This window comes from Tenrec ecaudatus, chromosome 2 (assembly GCF_050624435.1).
Source record: "Tenrec ecaudatus isolate mTenEca1 chromosome 2, mTenEca1.hap1, whole genome shotgun sequence".
NCBI classification, from domain to species: Eukaryota; Metazoa; Chordata; class Mammalia; order Afrosoricida; family Tenrecidae; genus Tenrec; species Tenrec ecaudatus.
In genome coordinates, this window is record NC_134531.1 from 195252470 (window position 1) to 195273647 (window position 21178).

Below are 21178 nucleotides of genomic sequence, written 5' to 3' on the forward strand. Positions count from 1 at the left end.
AAACGCAAGAAGAGCCACTTATCTGAGCACATCTTCAAACTTTCTTAAGAGAATCTTACCCACCATTGACTGGGGAAATGTTCCTATGCGTTTTTTTGGGTTTTTTTTTTTTCAGTAATCTTTCCTGTGGCAAAATGATTAGCAGTAATGACATCCAATTGTGACTCTAAGAGGGGCAACGGGCAGGCCCTTGTCTGTCCTCAGTAATGAATGACTTTAGACACCAAGCTGGCATGATTTTTGAACAAAGACCTCTCCTAGAAAGATCAACATCCATACATAGCCCATGGGTTATAATAATGTGAGACTTATCCTTTACAAAAGTGCACACCACCAACACGCTAAATTTTCTCAATAAATCGTTTCTTAGTTATCTGGTGATGCTATAGCAAAGACCACAAGTAGGTGGTGTGAACAAACAAATGTATTTTCTCGCCACTTAGGGAGCAGGAAGCCTGGGTTTAGAAAGGCAGCTCTAGCGGAAACTTTGTCTCTGAAGACTTTGCAGCAGTGGTTCTCAACCTTCCTACTGCCGCCACCCTTTCATGCAGCCCCACATGTTGTGGTGACCCCATATGTGGGCGTATCTGCATGTGGGCGGACCCACCTGGAGACGGACAGAGGAGCAGTGTCTCGGTTCCTAAGACCATCGGAAATATGGTCTTAGGCGACCCCTGTAAAAGGGTTGTTTGACCCCCACAGGGGTCTCGACCCCCAGATTGAGAACTGCTGCTCTGGAGGAAGGGCCCTTTCTCCTAAGCTTCTGCTCCAGGAAGACTTTCACGAGGCTTGGCATCTGCTTCTCTCCCTCATGAGTTTAATCTCTTTTATATCTCAAAGGAGATTTGCTCACGACGCACCCTACAGCAGTCCTGCCTCCTTCTTGCAACAAAGACAGAAAACAAAACTAAATTCACTGTTATTGAGTAGATGCCGATAACCAGCAACCCTATAGGACAGGGTGAGTTCTTGGGACTGTAACTCTTTACGGGAGTAGAAAGCCCCGGCTTTCTCCTAAGGAGAGGCTGGTGGTTTTGAACTGTTTATTTTAAATTTTGCAGCTCAATGTGTAACCACTATAGCGCCATGGCTCAAAGACATCCCATTCCCAAATGGGACTAGAACCACAAACATAGAAGCTGGGAGGAGGGGGATGTGTTTTGGGGGTAGACAAATTTCAATCCATAGCAGATGAGAGTAGAATTATTAAATGTACAGAGAGTGTTAAGGGGGCTCAGGAAAGTAAAGAAGAGTTGGATAGAAAGTTACCTGCAATCACGACCCCAAATCTTCTTGCTGACTCCCAACAATATGCTAAATCTCCCTATCGTTCATTTCATCTGCCCCAGTTCAACTTCTGCTAATCAGTTCCTTATTGGTCCCATGACAGATCACCAGAAGAAACATTTTTATCATTGTAAAAGCAAACAACATTTTGAAAAGGAAGCCCATAATCCTCCTAAATAAACCCAAATCTTCTCATTTGGCTTGCTCCCTTCCAGCTCTCGTTCGCACATGTGGACTCTTCCCACATGGCGGCAGCCAGAGATTTATTTTGTATTCTGCTTTTGTCTTCAACTTTTTATCATAAGCATTCACACAGCCACAGCTTGAAGATATATTAATAGCTGCATAATCATCCCCAAATTTGTTGCACCATAATTTGCTTAACAAATAAACAAGCTTATTCCCAACTCTGCCCCTGTGGCTCCTGCCGCAATAAATAAAAGTCCATGTGGACATTGCTTGTTTTCTTGGGTTGAATGTTGATTTTGAAGCAGCAGGGACGGTCTGGGCTAATAGCTCCCATTATCCTGTTTTGTCGAGTCCCCCCAGACTGCCAGTCACAGAAAAGCTACTGTGCCTCTGGGCTCTGACGTCAGACTCTTGACTGACTACAAATAGCCTGGAAGTGGCACAGTTCCCTCGCCAGATGTAATGTCTGAAGAGCGGCTTGGAAGCGCATCTCTCCTTCTGGAAGAAACCACCCAGCATCCACCGGGTAGGCCAGGGCTCCGCAGCCAATTTGAAGTTCCCTTGCAGATGGTAGCTGCCCTGCTTCCTGCCACTTGCACCTATGTTGACCCTGAGAGGTTTGCTCCTCCTCCATAGGCTAGTCCCTTGGTAAAGCAACTAAGGAACCCTGCCCTTCTGTGATTAAGGCATGGGCACTAGGGCCAAGTTAGACATGTCACCTGCTTTCTTCCATGGGGTTGTAGCACTGACTGAAGTCATCAATAGGTCTCTGGTGAAGCCACCCCATGGTTCCGGGAGCCCAGGAGCCCAGAACCAGCTGGGTGTTGTCCTTCCAGAGTCCGGCCCTGCCAGCTGGCCTTCCAGCAGATGAGATGCCTTTCGACCTTTCCAAAGAGTCTCTTTCTCAGGAAGTCGGACCAAATCTGACCTGCTGCCCACCTGGGAGAAGAGCGCTCTGACAAATACACCCTGTGGTCCCTGGTGAAGGACCTCAAAACCCTTTATTAGATATGAGGTCTTTGAAGATATTCTAAGAGGCCACCGCTCCAGGTCAACCCACAGACCGTCAGGCAGCGGTGAAAGTCAGCCACCCCAGGTCTGCCTCAGCCCAGCCGGCTCGCCTCGGAGCTCTCTGAGACTCGGCCATTCATCACTCTGACCAAACAAATTTTGACAAAGGATGAGTTGATGCCTTCGATCTCACTAAAAGGCAACCACCCCCACCCCTACCCGGCAGCCTGTGCCCGCTCAGCATCCCGAGGGAGGGATCAGAGCCAGAGCCCCACCCAGATTCCTGGACAGAGCTCGACCAAGAACCTCGGGTTTTCTGGGCTGCTCCAAGGAAAAGGAAAACCAGGGATCATCTGAGGGGAACGCAATAGTGGAAGGAACTGGGACCACAGCGCAACAGTTCACTTGGTATGAACTGAATAGTGCCCCTCAAAAGAGATCTTGACGCCCTCACCCCTGACCTGTGACTGAGACCTGGTGTAGAAATAAGATCTTTAAACACAGATGCACATGGCGTCCTACAGGAGCAGGTGTGGCATTAGTCCGACATGACCCGCACTGTTACTAGTGAGGAGAGACACTGTCAAAGGAAGGCAGGGCAGATCTGTGAAGACACAGCTACAAGCCAAGAAACTTCTGGGCTACCACCAACTGGGAGAGCCAAGAAGAGATCTTCCCCTGGGCTTCTGAGAGGACGTGGCCTTGTCAACACTCTAGTTTGGGACTAGCAGCCTCCAGAACTGAGAAATGAAAGCTGCTTTTGTTTACAGCTTTGTTACTTTAGAAAGTCCTACATCGACGCACTGGCTAGGCAAGTCCATTGGCCAAGAACTTACTTGTTGAGCTTCAGTTTCCTCAGTTGCTCCTCTTTCCTGCATCTGAGTCCTCAGGAGAAAGAAGTTCCAGTTCTTGGAACATGGCAGGTGCCAAATATGAGCCATTTATCTTGCACTGCTCTTCTGCCTATGAGCATCTTCCCCGGGTTACCCCCACCTTCCCAAGCCGATATCCCCAGTGTGGCTGTGACCCTTACACATGATAGGCTCTTCCTCCCCAAGCACCCCTGCCATCAATTCCCTCATGAGGCTTCCCCAGGAACGACAGAACAGCTACTTGCTTCTTCCTGCATGACCTCTCCGGAGTGAGAAGAGCCTGGGCCTCTTCATTTATTTTGGAAGTTCCTGGTATATTAAAAATGGGGCCATGCGGAGTTACAGTGGTTGCGATGTGAGTTTAGTATTTACACAAAACAAGAAGAACCCAATACATTTGTGTAATTGACAAAATCGTCAGAGAACGCAATACATGACATGGTGAATTCCAAGAGATACAGGCCTGGGGTAGGACACAAGCTTAAAGTCCCAAGAGAACCCTCAGCTTCTTTTAGTCCATTGGAGGTGAAGCTGCGCCCTCAGGCGGCTGCCTTCCTATAAAAGGGCAGATGAAAACTCGATGCTGAACCCTCCCTAGATCCCACTTAGCAGGGACAGGGAAGAAAATGAGAACCGTAGATGGGGGTGTGTGTGGGGGGGGCATTGGAATGAGGATGGATTCTGAAATTATTTTTGGTAATTACTATTCATTTTCTTGTCATGGTAATTTTGTCAACTGTTTTGCTCTTAGGAGTTGTAGCCCAAAGTGCCAAAAATTAGTTCAGAAAAAAAGTATTTATTAAAAAGGATAGACACCACGACATCCCCAATACCTCCAAAACCACTGCCATTGAGTTGATCTGACTCCAAGCAGGCCTCTACAGGGTCTCCAAGACATTAAAACTTATGAAGAGCAGGCAGCCCATCCAAAGGGCTGGTGTGTTTGAACTGTCAACCTTGCTGTTAGGAGTCTGATGCCTAACCCACAGTGCTACCTAGGCTTCGTCCATACCTAGTGGAGTGGCTAAAATCTACAAGACAGACAATGCCAAATGCTGGCAAGGACGTAAAGCACCAGGAACTCGCATTTATTACTGGAGGGACTGCAAACTGGTACTGTCGCTTTGGAATACAGTCTGGAAGTTCCTTACACAGCTAAATATAGTCGTTCCATTTGATCCAGCAATGGTGTTCCTAGGTATTTACCCAAATGAGGTGAAAACACATGTCTACATTAGAATCCACCCAAAAATGTTTATAGCAACTTTATTAAAAGGGGCCAACGACTGAAAACAACCGAGATGTCCTTCAATAAGTGAATGAATAAACAAACTGTGCTTCAACCATACAGTGGAATGTCATTCAGGAATAAAAAGAAATGAGCTATCACGCCTCACAGGACATGGAGGAACCTTAAATGCGTATTGCTAAGCAAAAGAAGTCAGTCTGAAAACATTAGATGTGGTATGATCCCAACTGTATGGCATTCTGAAAAAGGCAAAACCATAGGGGCAGGGAAAAGATTAGTGGTTGCCAGGGGCTCAAGGGGAAGAGTAAGGGATGGATAGGGAGAACACAGGGCAATTTTAGGGCGGTGAAACTATTCTATAAGATACAGTAAGCTGGATGCTTGACATTACACATCCATGAAACCATAAGACTGCAGCACAAGCAATGCACCTTAAAGTGAACTGTGGACTGTAGTTAACCATGCTGCTAGGGTTGGTAGGCTCTGGCTGGTGGTGACTTTACGTTTAACAGAACGTGGCCCCGTCTGGAGCAATCCCCACAGCTGTTTGAATGTTTGAGCCCATTGCTGTAACCCCTGTGTCGATCCACCTCATAGGGTGCTCCCTTGTTTTTGATGACCTTCCACTTGACCGCACGTGATGTCCTTTGCTAACAATTGATCTTTCCTGATGACATGTCCCAAGCGAATAAGTCTTGCCATAATCTAGCAAAATTGGTTCATCAATTGCGAACACACTTACAATAGGAATGTTGGATGTTACTAGGAGAAGCAAGGTACTCTATAAAATAAAGTTTATATTTTTTTAAATGCAGATAAAAATATTTATAACCTGAACTAAGTGTCAGTCTTTCAACTTTTCAGTATGTTTGAATTTTTCAGTTGGAAAGACTGAAAAATTTTGGATTGTTGATGTAAATATATCTATTTTTTAAACACAAAAATGATACGCGTGTCCTTGGTGGCTGTGGGATACCCTGCCCTGCGTCTGTGTGTGTGTGTGCAATGCTGTCTGGCCTGGGCATCTACCCATTCATAGCTGCTTTTTCTGGGAAATACCTTTGAGAGAGAGACAGTGCTGGTGCCCTCACGCAATACCTGATTGAACCTGTCACTGGCCTTTGTCCTTCCGGCAACAAATTGCAGGGAAATTGAGTGCCTGCAATGACTACAGCTTCTAGGCAGGCATTGCTTGATTCACATCTGGCAGAAGCAGAGAGGGGAGAGGTCATTAACTCCACTTAAAATAAAAATCCCTGACTCCAGAAAGGACAGGTATGTAAAGAGGTCATACAACTAACATGTGACCAAGCTTAGAGTTGAACCAGTGGTTTTGTCCTCTGAAAAATAAAGGAGAGAGAGAGAGAGAGAGAGAGAGAGAGAGAGAGAGAGAGAGAGAGAGAGAGAGAGAGAGAGACCACAAGAGCTCTGATTTGTAGTGTTTGCCCATTTCCAGGGTATAAACACTACCACAATGGCCGAGTTCACAATGGGTTTGTGTTGATTTGAGCCAGTCGTGGGTGTCTGCCTCCCCAGTCACTAAGCTTTTCTCTGTCAGTATTTCTGACATTTGGGTCCTTTATACTCCAAGTTTATAATTTCACCATCTCTGTGTTTCACCTGTTTGTATTAAAATTTTTTAAGATACCTCACTTGTACATGTCCATGTTAAGACAGGTAGCATAGCTATTGTTAAACACTAGATGACTCATATTAAGTAGAAGGTACTGTGAACACAAGCATAGAATTATTGAAATACAAAAGTTCTTTCCTAAAGTCCCCTTGCCATGTGATGGTCCCTGTGGCTCAGCGCTCTCTGGGGCCCTCAGGTCTGTCCCTCTGCTCCCTTTCACAGAGGCCCCCACTGAGTCCTTCAAAGGAGGAGGGAGCACATCTGCTGGGAAAATGCTCAGCCAATATTCAGAGGTGACTCTTACAGGTCTTCATGGCTCCATGGATCCCTTCAGTGCGGCACGACTTTAGGAGCAACCGGAAACATGCTGTGAGCAGCCTCTCTGGGCAGCCTGCCCCCATGGGGTTTGAACCAGGGTCCCATGGTGATTTTCTCCAGGACCTCTGGTTAGGCTGAGGCAGGAGCAGCAGCAGCAGCAGCAGCAGGAGCCAACATGGATACCACTTGCCAGAGCAGAGCCCCAGGTGGAAAACTGTAAAGAGACCCGAAGGGAAGGGAGGGCAGCTTCACTGTGATAGTCCCTTCCACAACTAAGCACCTGCCTGCCCTATGATGCAGCTGTTCCACTGCAAAGTATACACTCTCAGAGATGCCCATCTATCTATGACCACCAAAAGACATGAAGAGAATTTTCAGAACAGCTCTATTCATAAGGACCCCACAGGGAAATGTACACAAATACAAATAGCTTTGGCTCACTCCTCTAAATGGACAATCTCTTTCCCGAAAGGAACTGTTGCCACAAGAAAAAAAAAAAAGGACAGTTGTTCTTGTTAGGTGCCTTAGAGTTGGTTTTCCACTCATAGTGACCCCATGTGACACATTAGTGCAGCCTAGGGTTTTCTAGGCTATAATCTACACGTATAAATCTCCAAGTATATTTACAAATATTCCTACTGCTCACTGACTGCCCCACGGTTACATTTCACCTTACGATAGCAAAAAATATACTGTCCACATAGTTTGCACATTAACAACATACACCTGGAAGCAGCAGACGCCAGGATGGGAGAGACAAGAGTAATTCTGGCTGTGAGGGTTACGGTACTATGTTAACTTGGCTGAGTAAGAATTCATTCTTAGAAGTTTGAAAGTTATGTAATGAGGTATCCATCCTCCATTTTATGATCTGACATGGTTCGCCATGAAGAGTGGCTGGACTTGCCCACCAGTACACAATGCACACATCCACACCCCAGATACCCGAAAGCAGGGACTCAGATAGCTATAAACCAATAGTCATTGCAGGATTAGTCACACTGGCCAAAAGATGGAAGCAAGCCAAGTGTCCATCAACAAGGAAATGGGTAAACCTAATGCGGGCTTTCTGTACGGTGGACTATTACTCAGCCGTAAGAGAACGAGGTCCTAAGATAGAAGGAAAACTTGCAAACACTGTTCTCAGTGAAGTCAGACACAGAAGGTGAAATACTAATGTTCCTATTAATATGAAGTACCTAGAACAGACGAAGGCGCCCTGATGGGTAGAGATTATGTCTGGAAACTCACAGGTGGGGTTCTACCTTCCTATAGGGTTGCTATGGATAGGCATCAATTTGATGTCAAGGTGTTCGGCTTTTCTCGATTTTGAAGAGTAGAAAGATGCATACCGTCCAAAATGCATGAGAAATTCATAGACAATATAATAAAATGATCGCTTTTAAAGTTTTAGAATATGTTCCCCTTTGAAGGCAGCTGTCACACGTTTTGATAAAGCCAAACCAAACCCAATGCACTGAATAACTCTGGACTCACAGAGACCCTAGGCTCCAGGGCCTGTGCCTACCGCCCTAATACATAAACAGAGCGGGTGTCAAGTGAGCGGGGGACCCAACTTGCTCGGGCCCTCGTGCAGGCGGGCGGGAGCCGGCGGGGCTCTACACGCATGCGCGCGAGGCGGGGCTGAGTCTCGGGCCTGCGCGTTGTCGCTCAGCTGGCGGGGGGCGGGGCGGCGGCGGCGAGCGCGCGCCTGAGGCTGCCGCCTGGCGAGCCGGACCTTGTACTCCACAGATTCTCTTTCGGGCACGTCCTCCCAGAGCCGCCCGCCCCGCCCCGCCCCGCCCCGCCCCGCCCCGCCGGGCCACCCGGGGGATGGAGAGGAGCCGCCCCCCTGAGGGCGCCCTGAGGAGCCGCCTGCGCGCAGCCTGACCGCCGTGCTCGCTGAGGGGCCCCTGGGCGCGCCCCCGCGGGCGGGCGGGCGGACGACGACAGGGCGACACGGACGGTCCCGAGGGCGGCGAGCGCCGGGGCAGCGACGCCAGCCAGGGCCAGTCTCGCCCCCGGCCCCGCGCCAGCTGCGCGCGCGCGCTCCCGCCGCAGCCCCGGCCGCGCCCGCCCCGCCTCTCGGCGCGGGCCCCGGATCCCGGTCCGCGGTCGGTGGCGGCCGGAGGGACCATGAGTGGCGCGGCGCGGGCGGGTTCGGCCCGGCTGGCCGCGCTCGCCCTGCTGACCTGCAGCCTGTGGCCGGCTCGGGCGGACAACGCGAGCCAGGAGTACTACACGGCGCTCATCAACGTGACGGTGCAGGAGCCCGGCCGCGGCGCCCCGCTCACGTTCCGCATCGACCGCGGGCGCTACGGGCTCGACTCGCCCAAGGCCGAGGTCCGCGGGCAGGTGCTGGCGCCGCTGCCCATCCACGGCGGTGAGTCCCCACCGGCGGCGGCGGGCGGGGGTCCCGCGCCCACTGGCGCCGGGCGTGCGGGGGCGGCTGGTCGCGGCGGGGGTCGGGCTGGACGCCGGGAGCCCGGGCTCTGCCGCTCGGCGACGCGGGGCGGGCGGCCCCCATCGAGCCGGCCTGCTCTGGGGCGGACGAAGGCTGGAGACGCGCAACTGGGTTTTGTGCCTTCTGTTGAGAGACAGGGAACGTTTTTGTCGTTTCGGTAGCGTGCTTACTGGAGGGCATTGGACTGGGAGTTTCAGGGACAGCGCAGACAAAGGAGGTGATGGGGAGGCGCAGACCTAATTGCTGGTGGATGGATGGGATTTGAACCTGTGTTGGGGACCCTGCAGGTTTGTTCCTGACATCATGGACTTTGCACTGCATTGGATCCGCAAGGATGAGGCCTTTACGGAGGCAAAAACGTGCCGTTTCTCTTAAATGGCAAACGAGAGGAAGTGGAAGGGAAAATGGGCATCTTTCCTGTTGCTTTTGGCTCTTGTTCGGGCCCCAGTAGTTTTACTGTAATGTGACTCCTGAAAAATCTCACATTATGAACCATCTGATACCAATTGGAGCTAGTAGCCAAGTCTTTAGGAGAAATAGGTACTTTTTTCTTTTTAAGAATTGTCTTTGAAGCCATTTGGCTTCTCCCGATTTCTTCCTCTCAATGTGGGTTTGGTTCAGGTAGTAACTCAGAACAGAGATTTGGATATAAATGGCCATGATTTTAAGGAAACTTTTCCCATAGAGTGAAGTGTGTGTGTGTGTGTGTGTGTGTGTGTGTGTCACACTGTGAATTTTTTGGAAAATGTCTATGTTCACCCCCACTTTCAGGTTACCCTGGCAATGCTGAGAGAATTTGTTAAAGTGACCTAACCTGGGCAGCAGAGAGAAAGTAATGGTGCTTTTCTTTACATTCGAAAATGTGTAAACAGCACGCACCTGCAGTGTGCTAAAATGGCACACAGTGTCTTCGGAGACACTCAGACTGTGGAAGTGAGTCCATACGTGCCCTTGTAACCCATACCCAACTTTTACCTGCCTTTTAAAAATTCATTTGTACACCAATTACCAGGTGCTTAAGGTGGTGCAGTGGTCAAACATTCGACAGGTGGTTCCGGTCCATCGGCCCTGCCCTGTAGGGTTGCAGTTCACTTGAGGACATTGGGTTTGGGAGTTTGAAGGTACAGTTCTCATCTCCACTTTGTTAAAAAAGCAGCAGCTAGGGTCACAGAAACAACTCTGTCCTTCGTTCATTCACTAAATATTTGCCTGCCTGCTCTGTGCCAGTCACGGGGGTTGGGACACAGAATGATGCCAAACTGACACAAACAATGGCAGCCTATTTTCTGGTTTGGAGAACTGCGAGGGTCACATGGAAGGGTAGGAAGAGGAAGAGAGGCAAGCTGTTCTGGGCAAGGGCTGGCCCTGTGCAGTGTTTTGAAATCTGTGGTTTGTCTTAGGAGCGTTTCTAGCAGGCACCCCAAATCTCTGATCACTTTAGATCCTTGTCTCAAGTATTTTTGGTGCTAAAACAACTTGCTTGCTTGCTTGCCACCCCAGACACAAGCCCCCTGGTTTGAGCAAACTATTTGGAACAAATGTACACAAATATAGTATGTGTATGAAAGTCTGTCCTTATCATGGGGAAGTAGCCCTGGAGGATTGAAGGTTCTTAGCCTATGCTGTACCTTTACGGTGTGACGCTGGGGAAGTCATGTGTTGCTTAGCCTCAGTTTCCTCATCTTTGAAATGGAATGGTGATGTCATTTTCCTTGTAAGGCAGTTGAGAGGTTTAAGTAGTTCCTGCACTCATAATTGAGGAGACTTGCTAACCTAAATGAATCTCTAAATTGGTGGCTGCAAGACAATGAACAAACTAGGGCATTGTGTGTGAAGGCTGAGTCCGAGGTCACTTCCCGTGAGCCTCTGTCTTCTTTTCCTTGGCTCTCTAAAATCTGTTGTTGTGTCTAGAGTAGACCTCTGCTGAGGAGGATTGTCAATGGTACTTTTTCAGAAATAGACCACCAGACATTTCTCCTGAAGCAGGGACTCTGGGTCTCTGGAGAACATTTTGCATCTGTACAGCATGAGAGTGCTTTGGGTTTTCTTTTGGCATGGGTGCTGTGCTGGTGGGAACCGACAGCTTGTTTTTACTACGGGGTCCTCATACAGTGATACTGATTGAAATCCTACTGTGTGCCAAGCCCCACTCAAGGAACTGGGGAGAAGACAGGGTCACAGTAGTGACTCACAGATAAACATCTCAGCTTTCATTCTAATGGGGGCCTTCCTAGGGCTGTTTCTAATCTTAACACTTAAATCATTTCAATGTAAATTGTTTATATGAAATTCAAGACATTTTTCAGATTTTGCAGCAGAAATACATTTTTTAAATAATTCATTTTACTGGGGGTGCTAATAGCTCTTATAATAATCCATACATCAATTGTATCAAGCACATTTGTACATTTGTTGCCATCATCATTCTCAAAACATTTGCTTTCTACTTGAGCCCCTTGGTATCAGCTCCTCATTTTTTCTCTCTCCCTCTCTGCTCCCCCCTCTCTCATGAACCCTTGGTAATTTACAAATTATTATTATTTTGTCTTATCTTACACTATCTGATAATCTCCCTTCACCCACTTTTCTGTTGTCCATCCCCCAGGGTGGAGGTTATATGTAGATCCTTGTAATCGGTTCCCCCTTTCCACCTCACCCTCCCAGTATCGCCACTCTCAGCACTGGTCCTGAAGGGATCATCTGCCCTGGATGCCCTGTTTACAGTTCTATCTGTACCAGTGTACATCCTCTGGTCTAGCCAGATTTGTAAGGTAGAACTGGGATCATGGCAGTGGGGTGGGGTGGTAGGGGGAGAGAAAGCATTTAGGAATTAGAGGAAAGTTGTATGTTTCATCGTTGCTACATTGCACCCTGACTGGCTCGTCTCCTTCCCCCAGCCTTTCTGTAAGGGAATGTCCAGTTGCCTACAGATGGGTCTTGGGTCCCCAATCTGTACTCCCCCTCATTCACAAGGATTTGATTTTTTGTTCTCTGATGCCTGATATCTGATCCCTTGGATACCTCGTGGTCACACAGGCTGCTGTGCTTCTTCCATGTGGGCTTTGTGGCTTCTCAGCTAGATGGTCACTTGTTTATCTTCAAGCCTTTAAGACCCCAGAAACTATATCTTTTGATAGCTGGGCACCATCAACTTTCTTCACCACATTTGCTTATGTACCCATTCTGTCTTTAGGGATCCTATGGGGAGGGTGAGCATCATGGAATGCCAGTTTAATAGAACAAAGTGTTCTTGCATTGAGGGAGTGCTTGCGTGGAGGCCCATGTCCATCTGCTACCTGAATGCTAAACCTATAAATATATGAACATAGATCTATTTCCCCATCCTCATATATAAATATATTTACATATGTACATGCCTGTATTTAGACCTCTATAAATGCCCTTTGCCTCTTAGCTCTTTCCTCTATTTCCTTTGACTTTCCTCTTGTCCCACTATCATGCTCAGCCTTCATTTGGGTTTCAGTAATTCCTCTAGGTTGCATTGCCCTTAAGCGCACCTTACCAGGTTTCCTCACCACTGATTATTTAACAATTGGAATGTTTGTTTTACCTTATGATAGTCTTGATTTATTGAGTTTCAATATTGCGTGTTTTAAGAAAAACACTGCATTCCAATTATGACCTTGATCCTCAGAATTTTGAGTTGAAGATAATTCTTAACATGTTTCTATAAGGACTTCCTGTATGTTAGGAACCCTAGTGGCATGGTGGGTTATGCGTTGGGCTGATAACCCAGGTCAGTAGTTTGAAACCACCGGCCTCTCTCGGCAAGAGAGAGATGAGGTTTTCTGTTTCTATGGAAAGTACAGTTCTGTGCTGTCCTGTAGGGTCACCAGGGTCAGAATTGACTCAATGGCAATGAGTTTGATTTTGAGTCTTGTGTGTTGGGTCTAAGCTAAGTGTTATTCAAAGCACCAAAACCAGTTATAAGACACAATTCCTAACTCAGACAACACAACAAAATGATCAGTAGTTGTGAAATTAATGAAAGCTCATTGTAAGGGTTGTGTTGAGATGAACATGAAAACAAAAGGACCTTGTAGTCATTTTGAACTTAACATGAGAGTTCATTTTAAATCTATAACTCAGTTTATGAAATTCAAAACATTTCTTATTTTAGGCATTTGTGGATTTACTAAGTAAGGTTTAATTTTCCTGTATATTTGAAGGCAAGTGTGGCAGTTTTTCCCTTAGGTGCTTTGGTATTTTAAAAGTACATTTTCAAGTGTTATATTCTATGTAGTGTACTTTATTAGCAATTGTTATACTTTGAAAATACATGCTTTGTTATTAAATAGAATGCGTTGGTGAGTAGAGTTTCATTTGTTTCAAGTTAACAAAATCATATTTTCACTAGTGGTTCATTTTTAGAAATGTGATTTTGAAGATGCATGGCTTGTATTTATCCACATCTCATTGTTACTTCTTTTATCACTAACTTCCTCACACTTAGTCATAGGTATGTTGAGAGCTACAAATAAAATGTGTAGTAACTGCCCAGCAGACTAGTTGGTGTACTTTATGTATGCTCATACTAATTTTTTGTTCAGCCTAGAATGGAGGCTTGGCGAAGAAGGCCCCGGTCCAGGTGATATAATCTTGTATGCAGATGTGTTGGTGGGAAGAATTTGGTATCAGCCTCTTTGGGCCTTGCGTAGAAATTTTCAGGATTGAGTGTTACTAGCTCCGGCTAGTTTTTTCAATGAAGCAGTCTTGACTCATTTTCTAAATGAAAAATATATTTTCCCCCAGACTGTCAATGCTTGTCTGCTTTATCATTCTTTTTTAAAAAATCATTTTATTAGTGCCTCATGCAACTCTTTTTATAATCTGTACATACATCATTTGTGTCCAGCATATTTGTACATATGTTGCCATCTTCATTCTCAAAACACCCACTCTCCACCTGAGCCCCTGGCATCAGCCTTCATTTTTTTCTCCTTCCCTGCTTACCCCTCCCTTTGAATCCTTGATAATTTATAAATAATTATTATTTTATCATATCTTACACTATCCGACATCTTCCTCACCCAGTTCTCCGCTGTCTATCCTCCAGGGAGGAGGTTGCATGTAGACCTTGTCATCTGTTTCCCATTTCTCCCTCACCCTCCCTCCACCTTCCCGATAACGCCACTCTCACCACTGTTCCTGAGGGGCACGTCTGTCCTGGATAGAGCATTTAATGCACTAAACCAGGCGTCCTCAAACTATGGCCCGCAGGCCACATGCAGCCTGTCGAGCACATTTATCTGGCCTGTCGGGTGTTTTTGCCCCGTTTGTTTTTTTACTTCAAAATAAGATAATGTGCAGTGTGCAGAGGAATTTGTTCATAATTTTGTTTTGTTTTTTAACTATAGTCCAGCCCTCCTATGAGTCTGAGGGACAGTGAACTGGCCCCTGTTAAAAACATTTGAGGACCCCTGCACTAGACAGCCATTATTTTCCATCTGCTGTAATAGTTTGGTTTTTTTAATTATTGGAGGGGATTTTGAATAAAAGGGAATCGTTGAAATGTGAAGTCAAATGAAATAAAGCAGAAAGGATTTAATAAGCATCTACTCTGTGCTTAGTGTTAAATTAGTCCTGTGCTGTATGCAAAAGACATAGTTTGATTCCTGCCTGAGAATATGGTAGTCTTCTAAGAAGGTCACCCTTGTCTGGATGACATACAAACTAGAAAAGAGAGCCTGGGCACACTTCATTTTAGAGGTAGCTGTAAGCTCTAGCCTGGGGGCCAGCAACCTGTGAGTGTATATAAAGTTTAAATGACTTACAGCCTTGCCTGTATGTGTACATGTTGTCTTTTCCTTTTTTCATGTAACACTGGCAGAGTGAGAGTGGGCTTTACAGAGCCCAAATGGCCTGCAAACCTAAAATCTTTTCTCTGTGACTCTTTAATAAAAACATTTTGATCCTCATAAAATCATGTCTATATATACTATTAGCTTTCCTCCATATAAGCTATGTTATGGATGGGGATTTGATTCCTAAGTAAGCATGTAAAGTTAGGGACAGTATCTTCTTTGTTTTAGCCAAGCACCTACCTCTACCTGGTGCTAGACACCCACTGGAATAAGTGCGTGCATTTAATCCTGCGATGCTGTAGTTTTGTAGTTGGACTGATGGCGGGCTTTATGTGATGGGCAAGCAATGTTGCTGGGCAGAGTATGCTGTAGGGCCGCCATTGCTTTGCTAGATTGCAAACGGCATGAAGACCAGGGAAACAAAGATCATTTAGACTTGTAGTCTAGAAAGATTTCATTGGAAATCTGGAATTTCAACTCAAAGTTGAGAAACCTGATGATTTTCTCATCTTACTGCCTGGAGAGGGTTTGCAGGTTGCAGCACAAGGAGTGAGAGCAGAAAGTATGTGGTTGTCTCACTAAGTTGAAACTTCAGAAGTCAAGAGGCTAAGGCTGCTTGGAAATTCAAGAGGAAAAGCTGGAGAGGAAGGCGCTGCACAGAGATCAACCTCGAGAGAACTTCAGAGAGGTCCTGTTAGCCTAGTTGAGGGCTGAGCTACACAGTTTATGAGGAAACTGCTGGAAGCTGGGGAGAAGAGCCGCCAGAAATTAGAGGCAAACCATTTCTTGGAATTCATGAAGGACTAGGAATAGTCCATGCGTTTAGCGTTCATGTCAGAGTAGAAAGACCTCCCAGTGCACAGAGCATGAAGTGGGGCCAGCCCTAGCGAAAAGGACTCGCCTAACAAGGTTCCAAAGCAAGCCTTAAGACTATCGTAGAGTTAGCAAATGAGGATGGTAAAACAGCTCTTGTAGTCATAGTAAATATGCTAAGGAGCTAAAAGGAAACATGAGCCCGGTGAGGAGGGAAGGGGTTTCAGTAAGAACAAGGTCAAACTTCACACTATTGACACATAGTTGGAAAAATGTGTAGAGCACATACTGGTGAAAAAAGAGAGGAAAGAGTATAACCCAAAGATAATTATTCAGTTTTGCACAGTGGCAATATCGCAACCAGTGAAGTCTACCCGAGGCACGATTATTGCTAATTGAAAAGATAATTATTCATTGCGCTGGGGCTCTCCTTTATCCCAGGAGGTAACACAGCTAACATGCACTTAAGACATGCTATGAACAAAATTAGTGCTAAGTATTTAACATGGGTTGTCATGCAATCCTATAACAGCCCTTGGTGGTACTATTACCCTCATTTTATGGATAAAGAATTTGGGGCACCATGGGTGATGAGTTGAGCTACTGACCACAAGGTCAGCAGTTTGAAACTCCTTTAGGGAAGATGAGGCTTTCTGCTCCTGAAAGATTTACAACCATGAAAAGCTGGAGGGGCACGTCTACTCAGACCTATAAGGTTGTTTTAAGTTGGAATCAACTCAGTGGTAGTGAGGTTGTTTTTGTTTTTTAAGTTTCAGCCTCTCGTGGTACTTTTCTTCTTTATAGTATTTACCATATTGTGGTTGCTAAGTGCCATCAAGTCAGTTCCAACTCATAGCAACACCAGGTACAACAACAGAAGGAAAGACTGCACGGTTCCTATGTTTGCGCTCATTGTTGCAGCAGCTGTGTCATCCATCTCCTAGAGGGCCTTCCTGTTTGTCACTGCCCTCCTACTAGACCATGAACTGGTCTCTCCTGAGAACATGTCCAAAGTACTTGGCACGAAGTCTTGCTAGTCTTGTCTTTAAGGAGCATGTTGGCTTTGCTTCTTCCAAGGACAGATCTGTTTGTTCTTTTGGCAATTCATGATACTTTCAATAGTCTTCACCAACACTAGAGTTCAAATACATTGATATTTCGGGACTTCCTTATTCATTGTCCACTGTTCACACACATATGAGGCTATTGAAAATTCAGTAGCCCATTTTGATCCGTTTTAAGGCTGTTTCACTGATTAAAAAATTCAAGGGGAAATACATGTGGATTTGGCCCCGATGAATCCCCTCTAACTATGATCCAAGCATATGAATAGCGTTGTCATCATGCAGAATACAGTGGAAAGTAGATCGTTACACAAGTAATTAGGTTAAAATCTAATACTCTATCATTTGATCTTCTTTATGATCAATTTAAATTTGTTCTAGTTTTTAATGTTTTCTGTTTTTTATTGAGGTTTTTATGTTGTTTTTTTACTTTGTGATTGTAGTTTGTGCTTCACTTTCAGCAAGCAAGGTTGCGTCATCTGCATATCTCAAGTTGTTAGTAAGCCTTTCTCCAGTCCTGATGCATGTTCCCCTTATAGTTTAACATAAGAGAATTTTTGATATTTGCTCAGCATACAGATTGAACACGTACGGTGAGAGGATACAACCCACCCTGACTCGCACCTTTCCTTATTTTCAACCATGCAGTATTCCTTTGGTCACATGAGCACAATAAAATGTTCTGTAATTCCCCTTATCATCAAGGCTATTAATAGTTTATCATAATCCACACAGTTCAGTACCTTTGCATAATCAATAGAACATCTTTCTGGAATTCTCTACTTTGAGCAAAGATGCATTTTACATGAGCAATGATAATGCGTTTCACATCCTTTTCTGAATCCGACCTAAACCTCTGCCAGCTCCCTGTCAAAGTACTGCTGCAAACGTTGTTGGATGATCTTCAGCAAAATTTTGCTTCCACGTGATATCAATTTTATGGTTTTATAATTTGAACATTCTGTTGAGTCACCTCTCTTTGGAACGGGTACAGATATGGATCTCTTCCAGTCAGGGGACAGGTAGTTTCTTCCATATTTCTTGGCATAGATGAGTGAGTACTTGCAGTGCTTCAGTAGCTTGTTGAAAATTTTGAGTTGATAGTCCATCAATTCCTGGAGCCTTATGAGATAAAGTTTCTTGTGCCAATGTGGCCAATAAACACATGTGGGTTAATTGAAGGGCCGAGGGATTAATGACTCAGTGAGCCTCACCTTTCTAGTTCTCCGGTCTCTTGCTTTCTGATGGTCAGACCAGGGTGCAGCTGCCTTAGCCAGTTCCCTGCTACAGCTGGCAAGGCTGACTTCCTGCAAGGCATCCTTGGGGAGAAGCCACAAGAACCTACCCTGATGCATCCCTTGGTGGTGGAGACCCCTGCCAGCACTGAGATGCTTACACGTTCACTGATCCGGCTTTCCTCCTGCAGTCCATATGATTACACGTGTTTTGTGAGATGGAGGAGGACTTTGTGGATTGGTGTCGGACATACAGGCTAATGTTGGGCTTGTGGGCTTGGGCAGCACTGGGTTGGGATGTTTTCTTGATGTGCATTTACCTTTCATGTAAAAGTCTCTCTTATACATATGAGTTTCTGTGGATTTGTTTCTCTAATGTTCCCAGACTAATACACCTTATTTTTGGCTAATGCAGTCAGTGAAGTTTGAATTTTTCATTCAGTACCTTTGGTTCTTGCTCATGTGCTACCTCTTGAAATGGTTGAATGTTAAATTAATCCCTTTTGGTACAGTGACTCTGTATTTTCATTTTCTTTTTTTGGGAATAATTTTATTGGGGGCTTATACAACTCTTTTCACGATCACATACATCTATGTGTCAAGCGCCTTTGTATGTAATTTTGCCATCACTCTCGAAACATCTGCTTTCTGCTTGAGCCCTTGGTGTCAGCTCCTCATTTCCCCCTCCCCATCTCCTTTTGATGCTTCCTGCATTGTTCGATGTTTTGCCTAAAGACTCTTTTAGAGTTTTAATCTTTCTTTCAAACTTGATTTTTTTCTTTTTCAGTTTAGAATACGCTGAATAAATTCTTTTTTGTTTTATAACTCTAGGTATTTGCACATTTCGTTTTAGTATTTTACTTTGTCTTCTCAAACTACCCTTTGAAATTTTTTATTCAGCTTTTTTACTTCATCATTTCTTCTATTTGCCTTAGCTACTCAATAATTGAAAGCAAGTTTCAGTCTCCTCTGACATCCACCTTAACCTTCTCTTTCCCTCCTGTCTTTTGAATGACCTTTTGCTTTCTTCATAAATGATGGTCTTGATGTCGTCCCACAGCTCATCAGCTCTTCTGTCATTAGTGTTCAGAGCATCAAATCTGTTCGTCTGATATCCCTGAAATTCAGGTGGGATTGATTCAGTGTTGTATTTTGGCTCTCATGGACCTGTGTTCACTTTTTTCATCTTCAACCTGAACTTACATAGGGGCAACTGATGATCTGTTCCACAGTCAGCCCTGGCCTGGCTGCTGCTGTTGAGCTTCTCCAGCATCTGTTCTCACAGATGGACTAAATGTCCTTTCCGTGTGTTTCATCTGGAGAAACCTGTGTGTACAGTTAGTTGCCTTTTGTGTTGTTGAAAAAAGGTGTTTGCAATGAGGAAGTCATTCGTCTTGCAAAATTCTGTCATGTGATCTCCAGCTACATTTCTGTCAACAAGACCATTATTTTCTAACTACTGGTCATCTTCTTTGTTTCCAACTTTTGTATTCCACTCACCAGTAATTATCAGTGCATTTTGATTACATGTTTGATCCATTTCTGTCTGAATACATTGATAGAATTCTTCAATTTCAGTATCACTAGCTTTATAGGGCTACTGTGAGTTGGAACCAGTTCAGTGGCAGTGAGTTTTTGAGCTTGAGTAGCTGGTACATAAATTTAAATAATTGTATTGATTGGATTTCCTTGTATGCAGATAGACATATCCAATCACAGGCAGCACTGTACTTCAAGATCTTCAAAGGCTATTTGACAACGAGTGAAAAATCATTCATCTTGATTGTGTCATTCCTTACCAGCATAGTAAATCATGTGAGTTTCTGATTGAAAATGTCCTTTGCCAGTCCATTTCATCTCACTAATTCCTAGAATATTGATTTTATGCATTTAATTTCATTTTTAACAACTTCTAATTTTCCTAAATTCATACTTTGTACATTCCGACTTTAAATTTTTTGATTGATGTTTGCAGCTGTTTCTTCTCATTCTGATTTATGCCCCATCAGCAAATGAAGGTTCCAAAGACTTTAACTCCCATGTTTGACTCCATCTACATCATTATGATTGACTCTACTTGGAGAATGCAACTCTTATTCAGTAATATTTTGAGTGCTTTCTAACCTGAGGGAGAAACCCTGGTCACGCAGTGCTTATGCATTGGGGTGCAATCCACAAGGTCAGCAGTTAGAAATAACCAGCTGGTTTGTGGGAAAAGATGGGGCTTCCTGGCCCCATAGAGTTAGTCTCAGAAGCTGACAGGGGTAGTTCTTCCCGTCTATAGTTGGCATCCACTCAGTGGCAGTAAGTTTGGACTTTGGGTTTCTGACCTGAGGGACTCATCATCGGGTACTATCTCTAACACTGTTCTGCTTCTGTTCATGAGGTCTAAAGTAACTGACAGTGTTTACATGCATCTATAGGGTTTTCAGTGGCTAATTCCTCAATTGGACAGCCTATTCCTTCTTTGTAATCTGTTCTTAATCTGGAAGCTCTGCTGAAACCCACTCATTTTGGGTGACCCTGTAGTATGAGAAATACCAGTGACTTAGTTTTCTGCATCACAGTAGCAGACAAGTCACCACTGTATGACAAATTGACAGACAGGTGATGGAGAACTTATCATAATTTTTCCAAGTGTGGGGGTTCTGTCTCGTGTTCACTCTCCTTTTTTTTACAGCTTTACTGAGATATAATTAATGTAGCATACAATTAATCCATTCAAAGTTTACAATCCGGTGATCATTCGTATATTCATAGTTAGTAACCATTACTACAGTCGAAGTTTTGCAACATTTTTATCATCTTCATGTACTTGAGCTATCCCATTTGGGTCCTATCCTTCTTCCTCCCTCCAAACTCTTGGCAGCCACTAACCTACTTTCTGGCTCTAGATTTGCCTATTCTGGATATTTCATATAAATAGAATCGTACAATACATGACCTTTTGTGTCTAGCTTCTTTCACTTAAGTGTTTTCAAGGTCCATTTCTGTTATAGAGTGAATCTCTTTCATTCCTTTCCCCCCTCCATTAATTTTTAAAATTCTCTGGGAACATAATATATGTGGTCTTGGTAAGGTGGCATTGGGTAATGCAGGTTGTCTGAATTCAAGGTAGTGAGGTAACTCACTAGCTGTGTAGTCCTGGGGTTTTGGCAGAGACAAGGTCTCTCCGACTATCGCATTTATATTTTAACCACTCGTGTATGACTTCCCAA

The 21178-nt window shown here is 44.9% G+C and overlaps 1 protein-coding gene and 1 pseudogene across 1 annotated transcript in view; both read left to right on the plus strand.

Annotated features, from left to right (window-relative positions):
• The first annotated feature begins 8363 nt into the window (after positions 1 to 8363).
• Positions 8364 to 21178, plus strand: part of RNF130 (ring finger protein 130) — a 144129-nt gene continuing 131314 nt past the window's right edge. The window contains exon 1 of the mRNA XM_075542100.1: positions 8364 to 8942. Coding sequence (XP_075398215.1) covers positions 8696 to 8942 — 247 coding nt within the window. The 5' untranslated portion in view covers positions 8364 to 8695. The remainder of the gene's footprint in view (positions 8943 to 21178) is intronic.
• LOC142441902 (U4 spliceosomal RNA) lies at positions 15996 to 16072 on the plus strand (annotated as a pseudogene).